This window comes from Rhinichthys klamathensis, unplaced genomic scaffold, assembly GCF_029890125.1.
Source record: "Rhinichthys klamathensis goyatoka isolate OS25496 unplaced genomic scaffold, OSU_Roscu_1.1 h1tg000035l_1, whole genome shotgun sequence".
Classification (NCBI taxonomy): domain Eukaryota; kingdom Metazoa; phylum Chordata; class Actinopteri; order Cypriniformes; family Leuciscidae; genus Rhinichthys; species Rhinichthys klamathensis.
In genome coordinates, this window is record NW_026606583.1 from 6,564,917 (window position 1) to 6,591,571 (window position 26,655).

Here is a 26,655-nt window from a genome sequence, read left to right on the forward strand (position 1 = left end):
TTGCAAGTGTGTTTTTTCCGCTCACATGTGATATTGGGGTGCGAAACGACCACCATTCAACCCGAAAAAAGTAATATAACCATTCCAATAACTCCAAAGCTGTTCGGTTAAGGTAAAAAACCTGCATAGTTCACCTTTAAATATGAAATGTATTTTATTAACTATTTAATTAAGTTCTGTATTTGAGCTGTTTCAGATCACAGACTGACTAATTTACTGATTATAAACCTGCCCAGAACATAACAACGTATTAAGTAATTTTAGCTGGAGAAATCAGGTTATATCTACTGACAGTTATGCTTCAGTAAAACCTTGTTTTTTTCAGGTTGGTTGAATTCAGTTATAATCAGTCATCTTAAATCATTTATTTCACTTCAACAAACCCATTGTATATGTTACCACATGAAGTACATTTTCAAGTTGAACTGGCTAAAAACAAATTTCAGTGTAGGACAACAGATAGGAAAACAGATGTACAATGTATCTGAAAAACCTGGAAAATTTTGTTCCAGAAACTTTTTTTAGAATTTTTAGCCTTTTTTCTAGTCATTCAAAATTTCACTGTGTATTTTCTCTGTCACACATTCATTTCCCCCTTAACCTGTTAGTTCAGATCTGCATGCATATCTGAGTCTGTTGTTAGTGACTAAGTGACTAATGAATGTGTGAGGAAGTTTGAGATGAGTGCAGTGAAGAGAATGATAAAACTAGAGTAGAGTGAGAAGTGAAGTGTGGCTGAGCATGTGAAGCTGCCGTCTGTGCCGTTGGATGTAAAGGTCACAAGGCCAATGGCGGCTCCCTGCATGTTGTCTGTGACAAAAGTGTTGAACTCGGAGACACGTGCAAACACCTCTGGAAAATCTTTTATGGCACAGCCCAGGCTCGTCCCAAAACTCGAGATCCCAGCCTGGACCCACACAGAACCCTGTTTGCACTGTATCGGACCTCCAGAATCTCCCTGCAGAGGGAAGCAGAGAGCAGACAGCGAATCAACACAAGTGAACATGCAACAGCAGGGTTGTTTAAAGTCACCATGAAATCCGTCCTTTTTAATGAAATATAGCAGTAGTTATTATAAATTAATTATCCATGCACATAATTCATGTGTCTAATAATATTTAATCAAAATAATTTACATCTTTGATGTCGTTTTTAAAGGGATGGTTCACCCCAAAATGATAATTCTGTCAGTAATTACTCACCCTCATGTTGTTCCAACCCCGTAAGACTTTCGTTCATCTTCGGAACACAAATTAAGATATTTTTGATTAAATCTGAGAGCTGGATCACTCCTCCATTCGATCCCTTAGAGTGATCCAGTTCTCAGATTTAATCAAACATATCTTAAATTGTGTTCCGAAGATGAACGAAAGTCTTACGGGGTTGGAACAACATGAGGGTGAGTAATTACTGACAGAATTATCATTTTGGGGAGAACTAACCCTTTAAAGGGGTCATATAATGGTACATGCACTTTTACAAGTTGATTGTACTAAAATGTGTGTTGGCAGTGTCTGTACACAACCATCATATAATGATAAAAATCTATCCAGTGTTTTTGTTTTAATCTCCTTATATGTTTTCCCCTGGCTCAAATTGAGCCGTTCGTAAAACGGACGCCCCTCCCAGGATTGTTGATTGACAGCAGCGTTTCAACACATCCACGCCCTTAATATATATAAAACATGTAGATGCATTTAAAGGCCATGTTGCAGGTTAACCACCACTGTTGATTAATGGGTACATAAATCACTCAAGATATGTGTATAATTGTTAAAATGTCTCAAAAATGGTCTTAAATACCAGTTTTTTACGGTTTTGGTATTAACGGGGTTTTTTTACGCAATTCGGGGGTAACTCTAGACTCGACACTTAGTATTAAAGGTCATGTTAAAAATATGTGCAATAAATTGAAATTTAACTTTAAATTATAGATACATAAGAAATTCTCTCACCACTGTTGCATCCAGTACATATTTAAATGCGATGATTATTTCCCACCTCTTGTACTGTATTACATCCTGGTCTCAAGCATGTAAGACAGTCATTAAACCCATAGAATCCCTGTATAAAGACTGCCTCAAGATTAATGATAAAAAAAACGTCTCGGTTACTGATGTAACCCTCGTTCCCCGAAGGAGGGAACGGGAGACGTGACGTCGACGTGACGACGTTAGGGGATCGCCTTGAGAGACCAATCTACTTCGAGAGTATTAAAACGAGCCAATGCATATTGGCATGCGATAATTGCATCAGCTGCTCTGCTTGCAGCGCGAGCATATAACGAGCAGCAGGTGTGTCGCATATTGTTTTACGCTGAGGAGCCGAGACGTGTTCGGCCGTACAGCGATGGTCAGCAACTGTGGCAGCGGGACGTCACGTCTCCCGTTCCCTCCTTCGGGGAACGAGGGTTACATCAGTAACCGAGACGTTCCCCTTCAGTCGCTCACGTTCGACGTGACGACGTTAGGGGATCCCATGGAAAACGCCACGGTTGCTGCCACATCCAGCGCCCTACGCAAGACTCTCAGACCCCCAACTGGCTGGGGCGGAAGACCTGCGTAGAGGGAGTTCGAACTGCTGTTCCATTATAACCCACACAGTGGAACTCTTGGATAACACTGGGAAAGCGTGCCCCTCCAGGGGAGAGGGACGCTGCGGAGCCACATCCTGCCCGAAGGGAGGTATCATGTGGAGAATACACATATGGACTGGCCGAAGGGGCAGTGCAACATATGGAATGTCACTGGGGTGGCTCCAGCCTGAGAAGGGGGAGACAACACCAGGCAGTGACGGCAGAGCGGGCTCTGCCAGGGGAAAGACACGGGCTCACCGCAGGGAGCTGGTCGTGGAAGAATACGCATATGGGATCGCCGCAGGGATCACCACATATGGAACCCAGTCTAGCACAAGTTACACAGCATACGAGCACTAGACCTGGCGTCGGACGCTCCGCAACGTCTGACTGCCGAAGGGATGCGGAGGAACTCTACAGGGTTCGCCTGATGGGGAACTCGACTGGAGCAGAAAGCGCACGTATCCGCTCCATGTGGAGGGGAGTGGCGCAGCAAGCCGACACAAGAGCGGAAACTTCGGTGTTACCGGCTGGTTGAAGCGAGCACACAGGAAGAAACCGGCTCAACACGTAGGCTATAAAACCTAGCAAACGTGTTAGGTGTCGCCCAGCCCGCAGCTCTACAGATATCTGTCAGCGAGGCGCCGTGTGCCAGCGCCCAAGAAGAAGCGACACTCCTAGTGGAGTGGGCTCTCAACCCGGGCGGGCAAGGCACGCCTTGGGCTTCGTAAGCCAAGGCGATGGCATCCACTATCCAGTGGGCCATCCTCTGCTTGGAGACAGCCTTTCCCTTCTGCTGGCCTCCGTAACAGACGAAGAGCTGATCTGAGGTCCTGAGGCTTTGCGTTCTGTCCACGTACAAGCGCAGAGCGCAGACGGGACAGAGAAAAGCCAGGGCTGGGTCTGCCTCCTCCGAAGGCAGCGCTTGCAGGTTCACCACCTGGTCCCGGAAGGGAGATGTAGGAACCTTGGGCACGTATCCGGGCCGGGGTCTCAGGATCACGTGAGAGTTATCGGGCCGAATTCCAGGCACGATTCGTCGACCGAAAATGCATGCAGGTCCCCTACCCTCTTGATAGAGGCCAACGCAACCAGGAGAACTTTTAAAGATTTTTAACTCAGCTGATTGCAGAGGCTCAAAGGGTGGTCTCTGAAGTGCCGAAAGGACCAGAGACAAATCCCAAGAGGGTATAGAGAGTGGGCGAGGAGGATTCAGTCTCCTCGCTCCCCTCAGGAACCTGACGACCAGGCCGTGCTTCCCCAAAGACTTACCATCAACAGCGTCGTGATGTGCGGCAATAGCGGCAACATACACTTTAAGGGTGGAGGGAGACAGCCTTCACTCCAACCCATCTTGCAGGAAGGAAAGCACGGCTCTGATCGAGCAAGATCGGGGGTTCTCCTCGTGAGAGGAACACCAATCAACGAATAGGTTCCACTTCAATGCATAGAGGCGCCTAGTAGAGGGGGCTCTAGCGGAAGTGATGGTGTCAACTACCGCTGGGGGTAGGTCACCTAGAACCTCCGCGTCCCGTCCAGGGACCAGACATGGAGCTTCCAGAGGTCTGGACGCGGGTGCCACAGGGTGACCCGTCTCTGAGAGAGCAGGTCCTCTCTCAGAGGGATGGGCCAGGGAGGGGCTGTTGCGAGGAGCACTAGTTCCGGGAACCAGGTCCGGTTGGGCCAATACGGCACAACTAACAAGACCTGCTCCTCGTCCTCCCTGACTTTGCACAAGGTCTGTGCCAGAAGGCTCACTGGGGGAAACGCATACTTGCGAAGACCCCGGGGCCAGCTGTGTGCCAGAGCATCCGTGCCGAGGGTCCCCTCGGTCAGGGAATAGAACAACTGGCAGTGAGACGTGTCCGGGGCGGCAAACAGATCTATCTGTGCGGTCCCGAAGCGCCTGAAAATCAACTGGACCACCTGGGGATGGAGTCGCCATTCTCCCGGTAGCACCTGCTGCCGTGAGAGCTCGTCGGCTGCACGGTTGAGCAGGCCCGGAATGTAAACGGCACGAAGCAACCTCAGATGCTTCTGACTCCAAAGGAGGAGATGGCGGGCGAGTTGTGACATGCGGCGGGAGCGTAGACCACCCTGACGGTTGATGTACGCAACGGTCGCAGTGTTGTCCGTACGGACCAGTACATGCTTGCCTTGTAGCAACGTTTTGAAGCGGCCCAGCGCAAGATGTACTGCTAACAATTCGAGGCAGTTGATGTGCCAATGCAGTTGAGGCCCCGTCCACAGACCTGAAGCTGCATGCCCGTTGTATGTGGCCCCCCAGCCGGTGATAGAGGCATCCGTGGAGACCACAGAGTGCCTGGACACTTGTTCTAGGGGAACACCTGCCCACAGGAACGAAGGGTCCGACCACAAGCTGAGAGTTTGGCGACAGTGCGGGGTTACTGGAACCCGGCACGAGCCGCTCTGCCACGCCCATCTCGGGACTCGATCGTGAAGCCAGTGTTGGAGCGGTCTCATATGAAGCAATCCGAGCGGCGTTACCGCGGCTGCAGATGCCATATGCCCCAGGAGCCTCTGAAACAGTTTCAGTGGTGCCGCTGTTCTGCGTCTGAGCGTACTCACGCAGTTCAACACTGACTGGACGCGGGCCTTGGTGAGACACGCTCTCATGTTGATCGACTCCAACTCCATACCGAGAAAAGAGATCCTCTGCCCGGGGGTGAGTTTGCTCTTTTCCCAGTTGACCCGAAGCCCTAGGTGGCTGAGGTGACTGAGCACCAAATCCCTGTGTTCGCACAACTGCTCTCTCGACTGGGCGAGAATAAGCCAGTCGTCGAGGTAGTTGAAAATGCGAACACCACGCTCACACATGGGAGCAATGGCCGCCTCCGCGACTTTCGTGAAGACACGGGGCGACAGGGCCAGCCCGAAGGGTAAGACTTTGTACTGATATGCCCGTCCCTCGAACGCAAAGCAAAGAAACGGTCTGTGTCGAGGGAGAATCGAGACATGAAAGTACGTGTCCTTCAGGTCGATCGCTGCAAACCAATCTTGGGGACGGATGCACTTGAAAATGCGTTTCTGCGTAAGCATCTTGAACGGCAGCCTGAGAAGGGACCGGTTCAGGACACGCAGGTCCAAGATAGGTCGTAACCCACCTCTTTTATTGGGTACAATGAAGTACGGGCTGTAGAAGCCGGTCTTCATATCGGCTGGAGGGGCCGGCTCGATTGCGTCCTTCGCCAGTAGGACTGCAAAACTCCGCCCGGTGAAGGCCGGGGGACGCCGGGCGAACTGAATCGCATAGCCGAGTCTGACGTACGGATGAGCCAGCGAGACGGGCTGGGAAGCACTAGCCAGGTTCCCAGACACCGTACAAGCGGGACCAACGGCACGACAGACGTACCCAAGGTGGGGCAGCGCGGCGGAATGCAGGGACCCGACTTGGACGGCATAGCGGCCCGAAGTGGGGTCTGAGTGTACAACACTAACCTGACTCCACCGATCGGCAGGGGATGAGTGAGACGGCATAGGTGCGGCCTCGAGCACATCAGCTACCGCTGGCGAAGCAAGAGCGGGCAGAGGGTGGCAAGGCATAGCGTCGCACACCGCCAACCTCGCTCTCTTGGGACCCAGAGATAGAGAGCTGCTTTTGCTGAGAATTTGGTACCGCTGGTGAGACGCCAGTGGCGGAACAGAATGATTCAACAAAAGTTATCCACCCGGCCCTCGTCCGGGGAAGAGCAGCTAACTCTGGGTCGCCCATCTCAGGCTGCTGAGACGGGTGGTGCCGTCTTCCTGCGAAAGCTCAACGTCACAGTAGAACTTGTTGTGGCGGAGTTTTTTTTCTTTTTTTTTTTTTGCAGGGGACTGACACCCTTGGCGACAAACAGACTGAGGGCCCACCAGTGACTCAGGGAGCACACTGTGGCAAGCTTTTGGTTACCTCAGCCTGCTTTTGAACTGGGGAGAACCGCTGGGCACAGTCTCCCACAGTGTCGCCGAAAGGCCACCTCGTGAGATGGGGGCATCGAGAAAGCGAACTTTGGCGATGTCTCACACCTCTGCAAGGTTTAGCCAGGGGGTGCTTCTGGACCACTAGGGTGGACATCATCTGGCCGAGGGCCAGCGCTGTGACTTTAAACATGGTCAGTCACCAGGCGCAGCTCAACCTCGACTCAGAACTACCCTCATGCATTATGACTGTTTGGTCGCATGCAGGGAAGAGGCGGCCTGCAGTAGCACCGCCGCCCCACCATTGAGGGTAGTGAGAGAGGAAAAACTTTTTGCAGCTTTTGGCACGTTTGGTATGCCATACACCAAAATGCTTCCATACTGCAAAAGGTTTTTCTCACACATCCGGGAAGGCACGGGGCGGGGCAAGGCGATTACACGTTGCACTGCGCCCTCGTAACCCGGGAAAGCATGGCTGTCAAGTCTGAATCTGATTCAGCATGAGCATGCACCATTTTAGTGGGAGCTCAGCATCATCTTCATTTCCAGAGCGTAACAGCCCTCTCTCTGATGCAGCGATCGACGTCTAATCCTCCCCTGGAGCCCCGAATGAAATGTTAGGTTCATCATGAGAATGACCAGCATCCCATCCAGAAGCTGCCAGACATGCGCGACAGTGAATGTGGCCGTCAACTTGACGGCACACAGCACGCTGATCACTTAACCTTAATGAAAAGGCAAGACGAACAACGTGTTGACGTGATTATGTTCTCATAGAGCGATGTCTCATAGAGAACATAACCACCCACAAACAGAGTCTCAACATGTCTGCGATGCGATAGAGGAGTGAGGGGCCCACACGGATTGGTTACCGGGCGGGGAAGCCCTCACTATAATCCTCCGGTCACCCTGGCTATACGCAGAAGTAGCCCTTTTCTGGTGCACCAAAAAAAGAACTAGATCGGGGCATAGGCGAGGGGACTCCACCTCGTTTGAGGCACTTGAGTCTCGACCGCGCATCTAGAGCGCCGGACGACGCGCGCTGGGTTGCCGTGACAACCCGCGCTGTCAGCCAGCAGCTCGACGGCACACGGCACGCTGATCACTTAAACCTTAATGAGAAAGGCAAAACGAACAACGTGCCGACGTGGTCATGCTCTGAGAGAGAACATAACCACCCACTAGCACAGCTTCAGCACACTTAAGCCCAGGCATGTGAAACAGTGATCGTGGCCGTCACATGAGGATAGGAAACGACCGCATCCAGAAACACACGGTTTGAATGACGTCTTGAAAAAGACGCAGTGTCAAACCGTGTATGCTCTTTCAGGAAAACTGCTCTCTCTGGTGCTGAAGCACCCAGGGATGACCGCGGCTACACAAACAGGACGATAGTGCAAGCCTGATGTGAGCACTCACATTCTCATTGAAGGCGCAACATTCTGAGCTGTGAAAACAGCTGTTTTGCCGGCTCTCTGTGAGATCGCGGCCAGCGCTGTCTGCGCTGTCACACCAACACCAGCTTTGAAGAGGCGTTCTCCTGAAGAGCAGACTCGTTTTCTTCTTTAGAAGTTCAACACTGTCAGAAGATTGTAGAGCAGGAACAGTAGAACCGCTCGGCTCCGAAGCAAAAGACAATATGCGACACACCTGCTGCTCGTTATATGCTCGCGCTGCAAGCAGAGCAGCTGATGCAATTATCGCATGCCAATGTGCATTGGCTCGTTTTAATACTCTCGAAGTAGATTGGTCTCTCAAGGCGATCATTACTTGGCCCCCCTTGTGGCCCCCCTAAATGTGGAGTTTGAAATAATTTTTACAAAGCTGTTTTTTGCTATCGTTGTATGCGTATTATTTTTTATTTTTCTATCTTTGTGGATTTGCATTTTCACGTGACAATTCGCATCACATTCGCGGGAATCGCGGCAGAATAACGCCTGTCTCCTGCACGCGAGAGAGGAGAGAAGAAAGTTGGTAAATGTCAGTTCAGTTGTAAGTTCATTCTTTATGTGCGTATGGGGTGTGCGATGTGTATTGTCTATTATGATATTGTAATCATTGTTTTAACTACCATAAAGCTTTAAATAATAGCCCGGGCTTTTATTTTCCCAAATCGTCGAACTGCACCGGCTTGTATTTGAGACAGGCGTCTATATGAGACAGGCCTTTATAATTTAGTGTTGAGATGTTGTTCATTGAGATGTTGTTCCTAGAGTCTCTAATCTCTAAAAATCTCCAAATGCTCCACGTGAAACTGCGGTCTTCCAACCTTTTACTATCGTGTCAATTGATTTTGATTAATATGCGCGAGGGATAGAGAGCAAGACAGCGCTCGTGTTGTTTGAAGACGTGACTGCGCGCGCGCGGCCGGGGCGCTCTCTCTCTCTCTCTCTCTCTCTCTCTCTCACTCTCTCTCTCTCTCTCTCTCTCTCTCTCTCTCTCTCTCTCTCTCTCTGCTCGTTCTGTCAAGCGCAGCAAGCGGACGCTCTGACGGGTTTTAGAAGATAAAATACAACCCGAAACTAAAAAACAGACCCGGCTTCTATTTGAGACCGGCCTTTATTTACCCAAACCTGCAGCCACACCAGGCGTGTATAAGAGACAGGCGTCTATTCGGGACTCGGCTATTATTTGAAGTTTTACGGTATACGAGGCACTGTGAGCTGACATAGCATTTGTCTATCGTCCTTTCACTGCTGTGTGCAGTTCATAGGTAGGCTATGTCCCCAAATTAGTTTTTGTCTTATATTTATATCATATTATGTTCTTATATTAGAATATCACATCAGCAAGAGTGCCGTTTTCCCGTGCACAATTGCAACTGTGATATTTATGTTATACAACAGTTAAATTAACAATAAGTTAACATTGGGAGTTACTTTTTAGACACAATATTGTCAATATTGTTTGTTTTCCCTTTATTTCGCCGACTAGAATTTCATAATGAAACCGTAGTGAGTCTCAATGCAACACAGCGATGATTTCTTGACTGAAATCCGTGTTTTGAACGTATCACTTGCTTCTTTCCCGAATGAATCAGCCGTTTGAACAAATCGGTTGAATGAATGAATCCCTCTTACAGGGACTTGCCGCCGCCTACTGGCGGTTTTAGTTTCATATTTAAAGTATCCTTTAATTAAAACGTTAAAATTAGAAATAATTTCATATTTAAATATTGATTTGAAAAAAATCTCATAGCTTTATTTATGCAATTGTAAATGGAGTGTAAATATATTAATGCCACTTCTGTGTCACCTCTGCACTGCAAAGATGGTGTCATGATTCTGCCATCATGTCTCTGTTTTCTCTGGTCTTGTGGCAGGATCATGGCAGACCCATGTTTTATGTACAAGCGCATGGTCTGTTATTTGGACCATGTGCTTGTGTTGTCTCGTCTCGTAACCCCGCCCCCTTGTTATCCTCGTCTTGTGATTAGTGTCTAGTCAGTTTCACCTGTCCTCGTCATTAGTGTTCCCCATATAATCCCCTTGTGTTTGCCTGTCCTGTGTCGGTTCATTGTTTGACGTTGTGTGCTTCTATCAGTGAGTATTTCATAGAGAAGTCAGTTATTCAAGAAGTGTCTGTTCGTGTCTTTATTTTGTTCCTGTCTTAGTTTCTAGTCATAGTCTGGTGTGATCTACTCTGTCTTGTTTTGCCCCCTCGTGGGTTTTGTTTTCCTGTTTTTGTATCAATAAATCCTGTGTTCATTGCATCTGCTGTCTGCGCCTGGGTTCACCTTCCCCCACATAACAGAATGAACCGACCAATACCGAACCCAGCAGACAGTATGCCTTCGCCTATCGACCATCATTCTGACGATCTTATACATTGGTGGCAGGAGGCGATTTCCGATTGTAGGAACGGCAAACTTCCGTTCTCTCCCCAGGGTGAGCGGTCCCTGAGAGAACATGCCCGGATCGTGGATGAGAGGCGTTTCTTCTTGCCCGAGATTCTGGTCAATCGATACCTCATCGCGGGCCTGAATGATCTGCCTTCTCTGGCTGAACGGGAGAGACTCGTTCGCCGCCCTTTCCAGGAGATGGTGGCCTGCTTGTCTAGGAAGGATTCGCAGGTAACCACCATGTCGTCTTCTCCCGGCACGCTGCCAGTGATCCCGGAGGGTCGCATGATTGGTGTTGTGATGCTTGGGGACGAGGCCAGCTCCACCTCGACTCCTGTGACTCCCGCTGACCTCCGAGGTAAACGAGGGAGACGGGTTTCTTGGGATTCCCCCTCGGAGTCATCGTCTTCTGAGCTCACCCAACCAGAAGTTGTCTTCCCTGTTCCTGTCTCGTCTTCTGTTGAGCCCTGTCAGCCGTTTGCGAGCCCTGCTGTGACCATTGCCTCACGGTCAAAGAGAAAGAAGAGGAAGAAGGGAGCCTCTTTTCCTCCGTCTCTGTCTTCCCTTGAGCCCGCTCCAGCCAGCGCCGTCCGTGAGCCCGTTCCGTCAAGCGCCGTCCACGAGCCCGCTCCGTCAAGCGCCGTCCACGAGCCCGCTCCGTCAAGCGCCGTCCACGAGCCCGCTCCGTCAAGCGCCGTCCACGAGCCCGCTCCGTCAAGCGCCGTCCACGAGCCCGCCTCAGCAAGCGCTGTCCCAGAGCCCGCCTCAGCAAGCGCTGCCCCAGAGTCCTCCACTGCGAGAGTTGCGGCTGATCTAGCCGCTAAAGAGGTTCTTCAAGCTGTTTCTGCTCGTCAGGAGATGCCCATCTTCATTGCTGCAAAGACCCTGTCAGATTACCTGTCTCATCTCGCCAAGATCCTTGAGGTCCCAGTCTGTCCTGTCTTGTCCCCAGCCCCCGAGTCTGTCGCCGAGAGCGCGGCACCCGAGTCTGTCGCCGAGAGCGCGGCACCCGAGTCTGTCGCCGAGAGCGCGGCACCCGAGTCTGTCGCCGAGAGCGCGGCACCCGAGTCTGTCGCCGAGAGCGCGGCACCCGAGTCTGTCGCCGAGAGCGCTGCACCCGTGTCTGTCGCCGAGAGCGTCGCACCCGAGCCTGTCGCCGTGAGCGCTCCACCTAGTCCTGCCCTGTCGCCTGCCATGTCCCCTGTCAGGAGTCCCGTTACCTCATCCTCTGTGTCCTCTATGTCTGAGCCTGTTGCTGCTCCCTCAGATGCAGTATCCCCATCTGTTTTCCCGGTCTCCCCTGTCGCCACTTGTCCCCGTACTGTTTCCCCTGTCGCCACTAGTCCCCGGACTGTTCCCCCTGTCACCACGAAACCCCGGACAGTTTCGCCCAAGCCCCGTCCTTGTGCGTCTTCCTCCAAGTCCCCCCGGATTCCCCGTCCTCAGCCCTCGTCCCGAAGACCCAAGACCCCTGTCCCGCCCATCCACCCTGGACTGTCTCCCAAAGACTTTGTGTTTCCTCCACCTCCTCTACCCTGTATGTTGTTTTTGATGTTTCACCCTAACCCTGTTATTGTTTTTTCATGTTTGCCTTTATTAGTGTTTTCCATGTTTTGTTGGTTCGTGTCTTTGTCACAGTCTGTCATGTCCCGTGTTTAGTTTCCCTTTGAGGAGCGTCTGGAAGCCGCTCCTTAGGGTGGGGGTTCTGTCATGATTCTGCCATCATGTCTCTGTTTTCTCTGGTCTTGTGGCAGGATCATGGCAGACCCATGTTTTATGTACAAGCGCATGGTCTGTTATTTGGACCATGTGCTTGTGTTGTCTCGTCTCGTAACCCCGCCCCCTTGTTATCCTCGTCTTGTGATTAGTGTCTAGTCAGTTTCACCTGTCCTCGTCATTAGTGTTCCCCATATAATCCCCTTGTGTTTGCTGTCCTGTGTCGGTTCATTGTTTGACGTTGTGTGCTTCTATCAGTGAGTATTTCATAGAGAAGTCAGTTATTCAAGAAGTGTCTGTTCGTGTCTTTATTTTGTTCCTGTCTTAGTTTCTAGTCATAGTCTGGTGTGGTCTACTCTGTCTTGTTTTGCCCCCTCGTGGGTTTTGTTTTCCTGTTTTTGTATCAATAAATCCTGTGTTCATTGCATCTGCTGTCTGCGCCTGGGTTCACCTTCCCCCACATAACAGATGGATTTTGATTGAATTAATTAATTAATTTGACTGGTAACAGTGGTACTGTATAATTATTGTATAATTAAGTATTATTGTATAAATAAGTATAATTACTGTATAATTTGAATGTTAGTATTTGACATAAAAGGTGATGCATAACTCTAAATAAGTTTAGAAAAAAATGTCCATATATAGGTGAAAATGCCCCTGGAAATCAATTTAAGGTGGCAAATATTGCCCCTTAATTAAAAAATGTATTTCTGTCACTGCTGTGAACTGACCACTGCATAGAATATGAAAAATATGAATATCTTCGTGAGTCAGCTGTCAACAACAGGCCTAAACCAGCCATGGCACCAGCACAAAAACACAATCAGTAAAATATTATCTAATTATTAACAAAATGTTGAAAATATTGAAATATATTTTTGTCAATATTGCACACCCCTAATGTACGGTATTAATTTTGATTTCTTTAGGTCTTAAAAAGCCTTAAATTGGACTTTAAAAAGTGTGCAGGAACCCTGTAAACGGTTAGACATATCAAGTCAGTTATTTTCAGTAAATTAATTAATAAGCTTCTTGGTCCCCATTGCTTTTGCTCTATAGTTCTCAAAATGAAGAGAAAGAAGGACATCATGTCTATTACAGTTACTGTGACTAATACTGAATATGTAATGCAAATGTAAAAATATAATGGAAATGCAAATACATTGTTGAATGATTATAAACACGGTATTTTGCCTGTTAATGCCTGCAGCAGTGCAGAAAATGATATGACAACAATAAGGTATAAATGTAACTGGCCCCTCTAACAGTACAACTGGCCCCAGCTTGGCCCCCCCAGTTGAAATGGGCTAGAACCGCCACTGGAGCTCCTCTTTCTCAAGTATCGCCATGAGACAGTGGAATACCCTTCCCACGGAACATATTGTATGCACAGATTTTCACACTTTTTCTGGCTTGTCAAAGAGTTGGTTGCTAAGTAAGCAAGTTTGCACACATTGTTAAGATTGTATGTGTGTGAGTGTGTGTGTGTTGTCTATGAATGATTGTCTAGAGTTGAATTGTGCTATAATGTGTTTAAGATGCTGCTATATTGTTTATGTGTTTGTTGGGGAGGGGTGAAACCGAGAGTAAATAGGCTGATGGTCTCCCTGTTTCTGTATTGTTAATCTGTATACCTGTATGATGGACATCACTCTTTTCAAACTCATGTGCAATTTTATTTTAAATTTTAAATTTGTTATACCTGCCCAGGGACTACAGGTGCAAATTAGCAAATGTTGCTACAACCTGGCCCAAGACATATTCTCTTGTTTAACAAGTTTAATGTTTATTGTGCATTGTCCCTGTTTCAAATAAAATAATTTCCTTCCTTCCTTCCTCCCTTCCTTCCTTCCTTCCTCAGTGAGCTGTCATCATAGTCCGCCATTGTTGATACGCTGAAGCAGAATGGCGTCTAAGCGATTGTGGTGTTCTGTTCTTGGGTGTAGGCTAATAACGAACACAGCAGTCATTTTGATGTTCCTAAATCCGAACCGCTAAAGACGCAGTGGATGAGTTTTGTTTTCGAAGGGAATATTCCCCAAGAGCAACGTCAATGCTTTCATGTTTGCGCGAATCATTTCTCAGCAGACTGCTTTATAAACGAGGATCAGGGCCGGCCCGAGGCATAAGCGAACTAAGCGGCTGCTTGGGGGCCCCCAATCGAGTCGAAAAATAGAAAAATATTTTTTTTAGATAACTTAAACAAGTGACATAAATGAATGAATTAATATGAATGAATGAATAATTAAAGACAAAAAAATTCTGAAAATTCTGATCAATATACCTCCCTACAACTGCTGCTGTGTCTGCCAGCGTTTAAGTCATGCGCATTATCTAGACACCTCGCGAGTGCATAGACAATTGGTGCGCAACTGCGCATAGTCGCGGACTCGCGGTAATGTTAAGGCATGTCACAAAAAAGGACGTATCGCTCTGGTGCCGAAAATAGAACGAAGAAAATGACACAGGAGGAGAAAAAAAGAGCAAGATAAAAGTATGTTTGCATGATTACTTACGGTATGTTTTGTGCAGCAATTGAACCATTCCTATCTACGGCAAGCCCAGCGGGGAAAAATACATTGCATACACACACATATACAACGAGCGCCAGTACATCATTACCGGTATTATAGTAACAGACTTTGTTGGATTCTGTCATGTACAATCTAACAAAGTCTGTTACAATAATAATCATTTTAAAAAAAAGATTTTGTGGACAGTTACACTGTATTGAGACAGTTGAGAAATAATAATATTTTTACAGTTTTCAACAATAATTGTCATTGTTGAACCCTTGCTCTTATTATGTTTTTGATTTCTCAGTTTTCTCAAGAGTTAGTAAAAGAGTAAAGTAAAAGTAAAAAAAAAAAAAATGTAAGTAGGCTATCTATTTTTTATTAAAGGTATAGCAGAGGATCTTTTCGAATTTTAGAGAAGACCCGCCCTCTCCAATTTATTTTAAAATGCACATGCGCAACACTCTATTTGCTCCCGAGAGGGAACGCCTATTAAACTTTTACTAGCAGTGATTTAAAATGGATTTCTCCAAATAGCATGACAAACTTTACCTGTCTAGTAGAATCTTCACGACTGCAGCATCAGTGGGAAGCCCAACCTGTGCTTTTAGCGCATGCCAGCGCGTGAAATATTCACCCAAAATCACTCTGGTCTTGTTTCTATAATCTGCGGCCTTTCTCTTCTTATCATACACTTCGTATACATTTTTTCTCTTTCGACCCTCAGCCATTTTCAAAGGAATGGCTGAAACCGTAACTCATCACACATAATACACCTGAAAGTGCGCATGCGCAGAAAGCGAAAACTACATAGGGACGAGCACGTACGACCGCCTTACGTAAACTTATCACCAGAATGATTGACACTTAGGTGGACCAATAGTATAGGCTACCCACCAGGAAAAAGAAAATCCTCCGCTATACCTTTAAGTATTTATTTTGTATTTATACATAACCTCACTGTATTAATTTATAATGTATCATTAGTGCGTGTAATTTGTGTCAATAATCGTCAAGCACATGTGACTCCGTGTAGTGGGAGGGGCCCCCAAATCAAATTCTGCTTAGGGCCCCCAAAAGGCTCGGGCCGGCTCTGACGAGGGTCAGTATGAGCTGGTTTTGCTAAGAAGCTGCTCCTGAAAAAAAGAATCGGTACCAACTATTCGTGTCCCTGCTGCACCTCCAGAAGAAGTGAGTGCAAATTTTTATTAACCTTTATATTAATCTTTGCAAATCGCGAAAAAAAGTTTTTCATGACCATTAGTTGTAACATCAATCTGTCAATGAACTAACATATACATCAGTAAACACACAGCGTTCGTATCTCACTACTCTACCCTGCCAGTGCATACAAAAATAGATCAAAGTGACATTACGTTAACCAACCATTCAGAAACGTCCTGTTCGAGCCTTAATTGTCGAACTTCTTTGCGGCCGTCATCTTGTTCCGGGTGCGACTCCGGTTCAAACTGATACGGTTGCACAGATGTGTCCTCAGAGACTCCCGCTGCCATTCTTACTCCAAAATATACCCTCAACTGTTGTCAAGGCAACACTTGCGTTGTGTCTAAACGCCCTCAGAACAGAGGGGCGGAGTCAGCACAGCTCATGATCATTTAAAGGCATATGCACTGAAACGGCGTGCTGAAAACAGAGCTGTTTCTGACCAGGTAAAATGAGTGTTTTCTTAAAATACTAATGAGAATTTTTAATAAAAGTATAATTCAAAGTTTTCATTTAGACCCTAAACATTCATATTAACTTGTACAAAAATGGCATTATATGACCCCTTTAATAGCACAAAGGCAGGACAACCTGTCAACTACATGAGATCGACCAATAGCAAAACACAAACATCCAATGGCTGCAACACAGGCTCATTGGGAAAACGTTCCTGTGGCAACATATACCACTGTACCAATACGTACATATCACTGCAGTTTCTAAAAGAAATGAACACCATAGGCAGCAAAACAGCAAGCCATTTTAATCGTTTTCACACACACTTGATTACAGGGGCAGATTATGGATTAATAAAGACTTGTTTTCACGCGGCTCCTTGTACAAATAGGTCACAATGTTATTACCTCAAAACACTTTCTATAGTGTATGATTTGTAAACTAATATATTTTGGAGTTTGCATCACTTAAACAGCTCCATATGTTCGTTTTTGCTAATATATCAAGCTTGCTCGGTAGCTCAGCTGGTTCAGAATTGTACTTCAGACGCGGAGAGCTCAGGTACGAATCCCGTGAAAGATGAGTCACGATGTATGAGCTCAAAGTTCAAAAACAAGCTAAAATACCATGGTTACAATTACATTTTTTTTATGTCGCATTTGCTTTTGTTAACACTATCAGGTGGGTTTAGGGCAGGGTATAGTGTAGGTGTACGTTATTTTAAAACGTAATGGAGCATTAATCTTTTAGCGCCACTCACTGGACATTTCAATTCAGAACTGCTGTGATACGTACAAACTGCAACATAATAAAACATTGCCATATTCACGTTTATCTGTTCCGGAAAAAAAACTAAACATACTTTTAGCACCACTCACACCATTTCACTTTGAAATTGTTGCAAAACGTGCACAATGTTGCCACAGGTGTGAATTCCGGCTCGCGTACCCCGAAGTGATAAAATAAAACAAAATTCTGTATCAAAATTTATAGGCAAGAAAAGTAGTTTGTTTAGGCTGGGTTGTATGAATTACAAACCTGCGCACATATTTTAAAAAGCACATAACTATAGAATTCTGAATGAGCATGTGAACGCCGTCAGCGTTAATCACAGGTTCGCGTTTAAAGTCTGATCATTTCGACGGAGGTGAATCAATCAAAGTTAACTTTAGCTGGAAGTAACATTATTCAAGAACCGCTATAACGCCAAAACAATCTGTTACCTTAAATTATATGTTTATCTCTGTAAAGCTGCTTTGAAACAATCCATTGTTAAAAGCGCTATATAAATGAAGATGACTTGACTTGACAGGTACGCTGATTAAATTCCCCATGGACAACATCAAGTCCTGCCCTACTTTTTTTCACAATAGTGAAAATAAAGTCTATCGCAACTTCTGTTTCGTGCCAACTTTAAATAAGATAGAGAGACTTAAAGGAATAGTGTTTTGGTCTGTTCCCAACAATCATATAGCTTCAGAACACTTAACTTACTACACAACTTGTAATTAATGTAATATGGACTTCTTTAAGATTCTTATATGGTGCTCTTTCTCATTTTGGAGCTTGACAGCCCCAGTCCTTGTTTACTATTTTTTTTAAATATATGAATACATGTCACGTGATAATCAGGAAACATAAACGAGGACTCAATTGCAGGAAAACAAGGTAAGATTTTAATTAACCAACTAAACAAAATATAAAGTACAAACAAAACTCCCGCGTGGGGGAAAAAACAGAACAAATACTAACAAGGCAAAAACACTAGAAACAAGAAACAGGAACTTAGACAAACGATCCAGCACCGGACTGAAAACACAAAGGAGGCTACAAAGGAAACACACACAGGAGGGTAACGAGACAACAGGTGAGGAATGTTAATTACTAAACAGATAACGAGAAGGGAGGAGCTAACAATTAGACAGAAAGCACATGACACAGGATGCTCACATGAAACTAGACTAAAATAAACACGACAGACAGGAAATGTCATAGCTCTGTCACCACACAGAACTAGTAACAAAAGCAGAAGTGACAGAACCGTGACATTACCCCCTCCCCCCTCAAAGGGGACACCACCTGGCATCCCCAACTCAGGGACATCAAACAAAACCAAAAACACACAAGAAAACAAACAGACCAGACAACCACATCAGAAACACTAAAACAGGGAGGGAACCCAAACCAGTCCATAATTGCATAGCGACAAAAAGTCCAAGAAGGCCAGGGAGGGATGGGATGGGAGGGAGGGATGGGATGGGAGGGCTGGGCGGAACAGGCTGTGCAGGCCGCCAAGGCGGGACAAGCCATGCAGGCAGCCAGGGTGGAACAGGCTGTGCAGGCAGCCAGGGCGAAGCAGGCCGTGCAGACGACCAGTGCGGCTCCGGTTGTGCAGACGACCAGGGCGGAACAGATTGTACAGACGACCCGGGCGAAGCAGGCTGTGCAGACGACCAGGGCGGAACAGATTGTACAGACGACCCGGGCGAAGCAGGCTGTGCAGACGACCAAGGTGGAGCAGGTCGTGCAGATGACCAGGGCGGAACAAGCTGTTCGGGCAACCCTGGTGAAGAAACCCCCTCGGACGGCCCAAGAACAGTCTCTGGATCGGCAGACGTGACCTGAACAATCTCTGTATCAGCAGACCTGACATGAACAGTCTCTGGATCGGCAGACGTGACCTGAACAATCTCTGTATCAGCAGACCTGACATGAACAGTCTCTGGATCATCCGATATGACATGAACAGTCTCTGAATCATCAGACGTGACCTGAACAGTCTCTGGATCATCAGACGTGATGGAAACATTCTCTGAATCATCAGGCGTGACCTGAACAGTCTCTGGATCATCAGGCGTGACCTGAACAGTCTCTGGATCATCAGGCGTGACCTGAACAGTCTCTGGATCATCAGGCGTGACCTGAACAGTCTCTGGATCATCAGGCGTGACCTGAACAGTCTCTGGATCATCAGGCGTGACCTGAACAGTCTCTGGATCATCAGACGTGACGGAAACATTCTCTGAATCATCAGGCGTGACCTGCACAGTCTCTGGATCATCAGGCGTGACCTGAACAGTCTCTGGATCATCAGGCGTGACCTGAACAGTCTCTGGATCATCAGGCGTGACCTGAACAGTCTCTGGATCATCAGGCGTGACCTGAACAGTCTCTGGATCATCAGGCGTGACTTGAACAGTCTCTGGATCATCAGGCGTGACTTGAACAGTCTCTGGATCATCAGGCGTGACCTGAACAGTCTCTGAATCATCAGGCGTGACCTGAACAGTCTCTGGATCATCAGGCGTGACCTGAACAGTCTCTGGATCATCAGGAACAGTCTCTGGATCATCAGGCGTGACCTGAACAGTCTCTGGGTCATCAGGCGTGACTTGAACAGTCTCTGGATCATCAGGCGTGACCTGAACAGTCTCTGGATCATCAGGCGTGACCTGAAGAGTCTCTGAATCATCAGACGTGACCTGGACAGTCTCTGGGTCATCAGACGTGACGGGAACATTCTCTGAATCATCAGGCGTGACCTGAACAGTCTCTAGATCCTCAGATGTGATGGGAACAGTCTCTGAATCATCAGGCGTGACCTGAACAGTCTCTGGATCATCAGACGTGACCTGAACAGTCTCTAGATCCTCAGATGTGATGGGAACAGTCTCTGAATCATCAGGCGTGACCTGAACAGTCTCTGGATCATCAGACGTGACATGAACAGTCTCTGGATCATCAGGCGTGACCTGAACAGTCTCTGTATCAGCAGACCTGACATGAACAGTCTCTGGATCGGCAGACGTGACCTGAACAATCTCTGGATCATCCGATATGGCATGAACAGTCTCTGAATCATCAGGCGTGACCTGAACAGTCTCTAGATCCTCAGATGTGATGGGAACAGTCTCTGAATCATCAGGCGTGACCTGAACAGTCTCTGGATCATCAGACGTGACCTGAACAGTCTCTAGATCCTCAGATGTGATGGGAACAGTCTCTGAATCATCAGGCGTGACCTGAACAGTCTCTGGATCATCAGACGTGACATGAACAGTCTCTGGATCATCAGGCGTGACCTGAACAGTCTCTGTATCAGCAGACCTGACATGAACAGTCTCTGTATCAGCAGACCTGACATGAACAGTCTCTGGATCATCCGATATGACATGAACAGTCTCTGAATCATCAGACGTGACCTGAACAGTCTCTGGATCATCAGACGTGACGGGAACATTCTCTGAATCATCAGGCGTGACCTGAACAGTCTCTGGATCATCAGGCGTGACCTGAACAGTCTCTGGATCATCAGGCGTGACCTGAACAGTCTCTGGATCATCAGGCGTGACCTGAACAGTCTCTGGATCATCAGGCGTGACCTGAACAGTCTCTGGATCATCAGGCGTGACTTGAACAGTCTCTGGATCATCAGGCGTGACTTGAACAGTCTCTGGATCATCCGGCGTGACCTGAACAGTCTCTGGATCATCAGGCGTGACCTGAACAGTCTCTGAATCATCAGGAACAGTCTCTGGATCATCAGGCGTGACCTGAACAGTCTCTGGGTCATCAGGCGTGACTTGAACAGTCTCTGGATCATCAGGCGTGACCTGAACAGTCTCTGGATCATCAGGCGTGACCTGAAGAGTCTCTGGATCATCAGACGTGACCTGAACAGTCTCTGCGTCATCAGACGTGACGGGAACATTCTCTGAATCATCAGGCGTGACCTGAGCAGTCTCTGGATCATCAGGCGTGACCTGAACAGTCTCTGGATCATCAGACGTGACCTGAACAGTCTCTAGATCCTCAGATGTGATGGGAACAGTCTCTGGATCATCAGACGTGACCTGAACAGTCTCTAGATCCTCAGATGTGATGGGAACAGTCTCTGAATCATCAGGCGTGACCTGAACAGTCTCTGGATCATCAGACGTGACGGGAACATTCTCTGAATCATCAGGCGTGACCTGAACAGTCTCTGGATCATCAGGCGTGACTTGAACAGTCTCTGGATCATCAGGCGTGACTTGAACAGTCTCTGGATCATCAGGCGTGACCTGAACAGTCTCTAGATCATCAGACGTGACCTGAACAGTCTCTGGGTCATCAGGCGTGACTTGAACAGTCTCTGGGTCATCAGACGTGACCTGAACAGTCTCTGGATCATCAGACGTGACCTGAACAGTCTCTGGGTCATCAGGCGTGACTTGAACAGTCTCTGGATCATCAGGCGTGACCTGAACAGTCTCTGGATCATCAGGCGTGACCTGAAGAGTCTCTGAATCATCAGACGTGACCTGAACAGTCTCTGCATCATCAGACGTGACGGGAACATTCTCTGAATCATCAGGCGTGACCTGAGCAGTCTCTGGATCATCAGGCGTGACCTGAACAGTCTCTGGATCATCAGACGTGACCTGAACAGTCTCTAGATCCTCAGATGTGATGGGAACAGTCTCTGGATCATCAGACGTGACCTGAACAGTCTCTAGTTTCTCAGATGTGATGGGAACAGTCTCTGAATCATCAGGCGTGACCTGAACAGTCTCTGGATCATCAGACGTGACCTGAACAGTCTCTGGATCATCAGACGTGACCTGAACAGTCTCTGGATCATCAGGCGTGACTTGAACAGTCTCTGGATCATCAGGCGTGACTTGAACAGTCTCTGGATCATCAGGCGTGACCTGAACAGTCTCTGGATCATCAGACGTGACCTGAACAGTCTCTGGGTCATCAGGCGTGACTTGAACAGTCTCTGGGTCATCAGACGTGACCTGAACAGTCTCTGGATCATCAGACGTGACCTGAACAGTCTCTGGGTCATCAGGCGTGACTTGAACAGTCTCTGGGTCATCAGGCGTGACCTGAACAGTCTCTGGGTCATCAGGCGTGAATTGAACAGTCTCTGGATCATCAGGCGTGACCTGAACAGTCTCTGGATCATCAGGCGTGATTTGAACAGTCTCTGGGTCATCAGGCGTGACCTGAACAGTCTCTGGATCATCAGACGTGACGGGAACATTCTCTGAATCATCAGGCGTGACCTGAACTCTCTTCTTCCTCCGCTTTCGTGAGCGGGTAGTCTCTACCAGCTCCTCTACAACCCCTGAGGTCTTAGCAGGGAGAGTAAAGCCCTCTGGAACCCTCGAAGTTTTCTTCCTCCTGCGATGATCAGTACGAGACGGTGCAGGCAACCCCACCTCTGGGAATACAATGACTGGCCACTCTGGAAGTTTACTCTCGGGATCCAGAGCATTGATGAAACCCCAGAAGTCGAACTCCTTCAGTACCCCCATCTGTGGTTTGTCAAGTGCAAAATTAAACAGGTCCTTGAGGGCCATCTTCCCCAGGCTCAGTCCCTCAGCCGCTGAGCTGAATCTTAGGGCAAAGTCTCGGATATTCATACCTTCCTGATGGAGAGAAACCAACGCGTTGAATTTCATAACCCGTTCATATTGAGGGCAGGTAATCGAAGGTTCTGGTGACTGGTATGATGTTTTCCGCTGAGTCCTCATTCTAGGCTGGTTCGTTCTGTCACGTGATAATCAGGAAACATAAACGAGGACTCAATTGCAGGAAAACAACGGTAAGATTTTAATTAACCAACTAAACAAAATACAAAGTACAAACAAAACTCCTGCGTGGGGGGAAAACCAGAACAAATACTAACAAGGCAAAAACACAAGGACCAAGAAACAGGAACTTAGACAAACGAACCAGCACCGGACTGAAAACACAAAGGAGGTTATAAAGGAAACACAGACAACAGGTGAGGAATGTTAATTACTAAACAGATAACGAGAAGGGAGAAGCTAACAATTAGACAGAAAGCACATGACACAGGAATAATCAGGAGCCATGTGCTCACATGAAACTAGACTAACATAAACACGACAGACAGGAAATGTCATAGCTCTGTCACCACACAGAACTAGTAACTAAAGCAGAAGTGACAGAACCATGACAATATATATATAAAAAAAAGAGTTTCTTAGAATATTTTATGACAGAATTGTCCTTTTTTGTTTGACTCACCTGACAGATTCCTTTGCCTGTTCTCCCTGCACAAATCATCTGTGGTGTGATTGTAATACCAGCCACATTCCTATACTGGCAGCTACATTGTGAGCTGCCCACAACTGGGATTTCCACCTCCTGCAGTGTCTTAGGAACCGGCAACGCCTCTGTCATACACAGAGACAGTGTTTGTGAGTGAATGACATGTTTACCCATGCTGAAAAAAAGCGCATATCCAGCCTAAGCTGGTTGGCTGGTCTTCCAGCCTGGTAATAGCTAACTAAAACCAGCTGAACACCAGCTTGGCCAGGCTGGGAGATTACATTTATATTACATTAATATCTTGGCTGCTCGTGTGTTCATGTAGCTTTAAGACATATTTTTGAGGAGAATCATCTTTTTTCCCTTCTTTTGTTATTTATTTACTTATTTGGGAGAGTTTCGGTGTCGTTAGTGACATTAACTCTAAGATGATTACCTCTGTAACCATGGCTACATGCTTTAAAGCATCAGATTCATCCATGCAAATGAGCAGAGCTGAAGCCCATCTCACGTAATTACCAAAAGATCGTTCTGCCCACTGATCTATATCTACAAAGATCAGTGATTTCTACACTTGCAGTTTTATGCTTTTTATAAGTTTCTGATATAAATTTAGTTTTCAATCAGCATTAAATGGGGTAAAATAAATCCTAACATGATTTATAAATACTTTGCATTTTTATTACAGTAATGAAAATGGTTCTGAATAAATGGTTTTCTTATAATTCTACTTTTCATTTGGGGTGAAATGTGCCCTGGGTAAATTCCTAAGTTTTGTGAGATTTACTGGTGTTCTCAGTCTGTATGATTTAAAATCTTCATATGCATGGATATTAAAATATGAAATCTATGGGGATGCAGGGTAATTGATTAAAGCAGAGGTGTTTTTCTACATGTTAGAACTTGTAAAAGTCCTGCATTAAACTACACACAAACCAAAAACTAAAAACATGTCTGTAACACTTTACAATAAGGACTTTAACATTAGTTAACTACATTAGTTAGCATGAACTAACAATGAACAACACTTATACAGCATTTATTAATCTTTGTTAATGTTAATTTCAACATCTACTAATACTTTATTAAAATCTTTCACTGTGTGAACATGAACAAACAATGAACAGCTTTATTTTTATAACATTAACAAAGATTAACAAATACAGTGACAAATATTGCTCATGGTTAGTTAATGTTAGTTAGTTATGTATGTAATACATATGTATGTATGTAGTAGTTGAAAAACTTTAGAAATGTTGACTTGTAAGTTTAAAGCTCTAAAATTATTAACTGGAAAGAAAAAAAACATGCAATTAACTAAAACTAAAGCAGAAATAAAAATAAATTAAAAGTAAATAGCAATATTTAAAATAAACTAATAAAAAAAATTAACAAAAATTAACATACACCTAAAACTATAATAAAATAAAAAAACACTGCATAAAATACATATCTTAAAGTTGTGTATTATAGTTTTGGGACACTCACGGCCTTTGCCAATGTTTCCCCAACCGGTAGCCCAGCAAGTTGTGGCGTTGTGAAAGACACTTCCTTTAGATGCCAGGCAGACCGGACGAATGTATGGAGAGAAGGTCACAGGTTCACTCAGTTTCATCAGGGAGATGTCATTATTACTAAGGCTGTTGTTGTACTTTGGATGGACGATGATGGACTGAATACCAACTCTCACTTCATTTGGGTTGGCAACAGACGTGCTCTGGGTTTCTCTTCCCAAGTACAACGTCCATCTGTTGATGTTAGTCCTGTTGCAATAGACAGTTGGAAATAAACATTTGCTTTGCGCTACAGAAAAGCTTCAGTACATTTGTAAGCAGGCTTATGGAAACAGTTAAAAAGTTATTAAAAAATCATGCGATCCTTCTTACGAGACGATGCAGTGAGCAGCCGTCATCACCCACTGGTTGTTGATCAGGGTTCCCCCACAGATGTGTCTGCCATCGAAATGTATACTGACCTGCCAGGGCCAGTTACCCGCAGGGGCGTCTGTGCCGCCCACTATACGTGTGTTTAGGGGAGCTACCCCACAATCTGCAGACAATCATTTATAGATCACAAATTAGGGCTGCACAACTATAGAACCGAAATCGTGATATGACTTAGTGCGATTATCAAATCGCAAAAACTGCTATTTAAATATTTGTGTAGATTGCATGTTTCAGAGAAAAGCCTGGAATTAAGATGGCCAAATGTATTAGTATTGTAATTTTACAGGTGTAATGTAAAATTAAATAAAAAAAATATTTATTATTGGGCTATCATTATTTTTCTTATAGGCTATTGTTTTTATTTTACAGTGAAATTATGCAGTAGTCATATTTCTTTGTTTTTTATTCAGTAATTTTTATATTTTAATTTAGTAATAATAATAAATTCATTTTTAATTGAATTAATAATTAAATAAATTAGAAATTGTCGGGGCCAGGCACAAAAATCATGATAGTTATGCAGGCTATAGATCATAAAATACGATCACTTGCAATACGATAAAATTGCTTATCACTTCTGATTAATAGATGTGTGTTCCTTTAATCAAATTGATGTGTGGTCAGTGTGAGGAGACAATAGCTGAATCCGAAATCGCTCCCTAAACACTCATTCACTATTCCCTACGTTAGTCCACTGTTCACTTGAAGGAGTGAATGAAAACGAGTGAGCGAATTCGGACAGCCGTTGAGCGAACATCGGTTGTAGCCTACACTTGTTATTGCAGTGCAGTGTTGGATTGAATAAGTGCACTCAATAACGTGACAACTACAAATCCCCTCAAATAGCGCCCTGTTTGAGGGAATAGGAGGTATACTCTGACATATACCGTATAGTTTAGTGTCAATAATAGCGTTGCAGAGTTACAGCCTCAGAATCAGCTTGCCACCATCCCATCAATTTCATTAATGAGTTATTTGAGAATGGTTTGTTCAATCAAAAAGCTTTTAATACATTTTTTGCCAGCATGGTCTGTAAATGATCTCTGCCCATTTCTGTGAAAATCGGGCCAACAGTGTAGAAGTTTGAAAAAGTAGGTTTTCAATGAAGTTCAAAATGGCGTAGGCCTATAGCAAGTTCGACTGAATATGGCATAACTGGTTTCATTGTTCTTGGTATGACTCAAGTAATCTATCTATCAAGACCAGTTTCGTTAAAATAGGCAAAATAAATCAAAAGCTATTAGCATTTATTTTTTTGTGGTTTCATTATGAATTTTGACCAGAGGGTGGCACTGTTCCAAAACATTATTGAGTACCTTCAGGGCATGGTCCCAATGACAGAGTTTTGTAACGATACACTAATGCAATCATAAAATACAGCATTTTACA

General features: G+C 45.9%; 1 protein-coding gene across 1 annotated transcript in view; it reads right to left on the reverse strand.

The window, feature by feature from the left end:
• Positions 1-556: 556 nt before the first annotated feature.
• Positions 557-26,655, reverse strand: part of zgc:123217 (uncharacterized protein LOC641414 homolog) — a 29,075-nt gene continuing 2,976 nt past the window's right edge. The window contains exons 3-6 of the mRNA XM_056245788.1: positions 25,207-25,369; positions 24,809-25,083; positions 23,297-23,445; positions 557-958 (exon numbers count right to left, since the gene is read on the reverse strand). Of these exons, the coding sequence (XP_056101763.1) occupies positions 647-958; positions 23,297-23,445; positions 24,809-25,083; positions 25,207-25,369 (899 nt within the window). The 3' untranslated portion in view covers positions 557-646. The remainder of the gene's footprint in view (positions 959-23,296; positions 23,446-24,808; positions 25,084-25,206; positions 25,370-26,655) is intronic.